Source organism: Myotis davidii, unplaced genomic scaffold, assembly GCF_000327345.1.
Source record: "Myotis davidii unplaced genomic scaffold, ASM32734v1 scaffold1597, whole genome shotgun sequence".
NCBI lineage: Eukaryota > Metazoa > Chordata > Mammalia > Chiroptera > Vespertilionidae > Myotis > Myotis davidii.
Genome location: NW_006289394.1, coordinates 347073 through 348650, shown reverse-complemented (window position 1 = coordinate 348650; position 1578 = coordinate 347073). Strand labels below are relative to the sequence as shown.

Below are 1578 nucleotides of genomic sequence, written 5' to 3'. Positions count from 1 at the left end.
ATCGATGTTTCTAACTCTCTATCCCTCTCCCTTCCTCGCTGTAAAAAATCAATAAAATATATTTTTAAAAAAAGAATAGCAAGGCAGCTGGTTCCTATAAAAGACAATACATATTCATTTGCTAGGCACAGGGCTAGGCACTGGGGACATAGTGATGAATAAATAAGATAGACAATGTCTTTGGTCTTATTTATCTTACTGGCTAAAAAGGATCTTATGGAGCTAAACTTATGCTGCTGCCGTAACATTGTTACGCTTTCATTTATTTAATACACAGCTGTTTATGGATTACATGCTGCATGTCATGCTTTGTGTTAAGAGGAGGAAATAAAATGATGAGCAAAGCCAGACGTGATTCTTGCCTTCATGGAGCTTACCGTCTAATGAGGAAAACATTAAATAATTACATAGCATATATGGTGCTGTGAGATCCTACCAATAGAGGAGACCGGCTTCCTTAGGTGAGGAGATTCTTCCTTGAGGAAGTACCACTTACGCTGACATGAAGGTTAACTAGGAGTTAACTGGCAATGAGGGGAGGGAAGAACATTCCAGGCAGCTCGAACAGCCTGTGAGAAGATCCTGGTGGAGAAGGAGAGATGGGTGAGCAGGAAGGATTTTAAAAGAGGCGAGCTGGAGGGAGAGCTGAGAATAAGGAGTGCCCTGCTGTCAGTTGGGCCTGGCAGTAGGTAGGGCAGGCAGGTAGGGTAGGGCACCTTCCCAGTTGGTCTCCCGTTAATGGTCATGGTGCTCCTGCGAGTCCATGCTGGAGACACGGAACTTTGAAGCAGAGAGGCGGCTGCATGGGAGGCAGAAAGAAGACTAGGTGGTCGCTTGTCAGTGCCCCCTTCAGTACCGGGATAGAGTGCTGTCCGAGAGCCCACTGATTTAAAGTTCTTCAGCGGTTACTTCTAAGTTTCTCAGCTATTGTGGGAATAAAAGTATTTCCCTTTCATGGTTCTTAATGAGACTCAACTGAGTTAATCTATTAAATCATTTAGCACAGTGCGTGGCTCATGGCAGGTGATCCACAGATAATAGCTATTCTTTTTCTTCAGCTGTTCATGGAGGCAGTGATAGTGCTGGTTCCCTCCCACGGTTAAGATATGTGGAAGTTGCCCTAACTGGTTTGGCTCAGTGATAGAGCATCAGCCTGTGGACTCAAGGGTCCCAGGTTCGATTCTGGTCAAGGGCATGTACTTGGTTGTGGGCACATCCCAAGTGGGGAGTGTGCAGGAGGCAGCTGATTGGTGTTTCTCTCTCATCGATGTTTCTAACTCTCTATCCCTCTCCCTTCCTCTCTGTAAAAAATCAATAAAATATATTAAAAAAAAAAAGATATGTGGAAGCATGAGGCTAGGCCTCCTTTGCGCGGTCCTTAGGAGAGCTGGGCCATTGTCTTCTTCATCTGCCGGTGCACCATGTGCATTCTTTTAAAAGCCGTCTCTCGCTTTCCTCACCTTTGTAGGTGGATGGGTATCTTTCCATTTGGAAATCTCCATCCCACACCCGGCAGGGAAGCCCAGCAGGCGAAAGGCACACCCACCACGCCCAGCCCGGGCCCGCCCTGCCGCGGCG

General features: G+C 46.8%; 1 protein-coding gene across 1 annotated transcript in view; it reads left to right on the top strand.

The window, feature by feature from the left end:
- The first annotated feature begins 599 nt into the window (after nt 1–599).
- Nucleotides 600–1578, top strand: part of ERMP1 (endoplasmic reticulum metallopeptidase 1) — a 34061-nt gene continuing 33082 nt past the window's right edge. Inside the window, exon 1 of the mRNA XM_015562513.1 lies at nt 600–603. Coding sequence (XP_015417999.1) covers nt 600–603 — 4 coding nt within the window. The remainder of the gene's footprint in view (nt 604–1578) is intronic.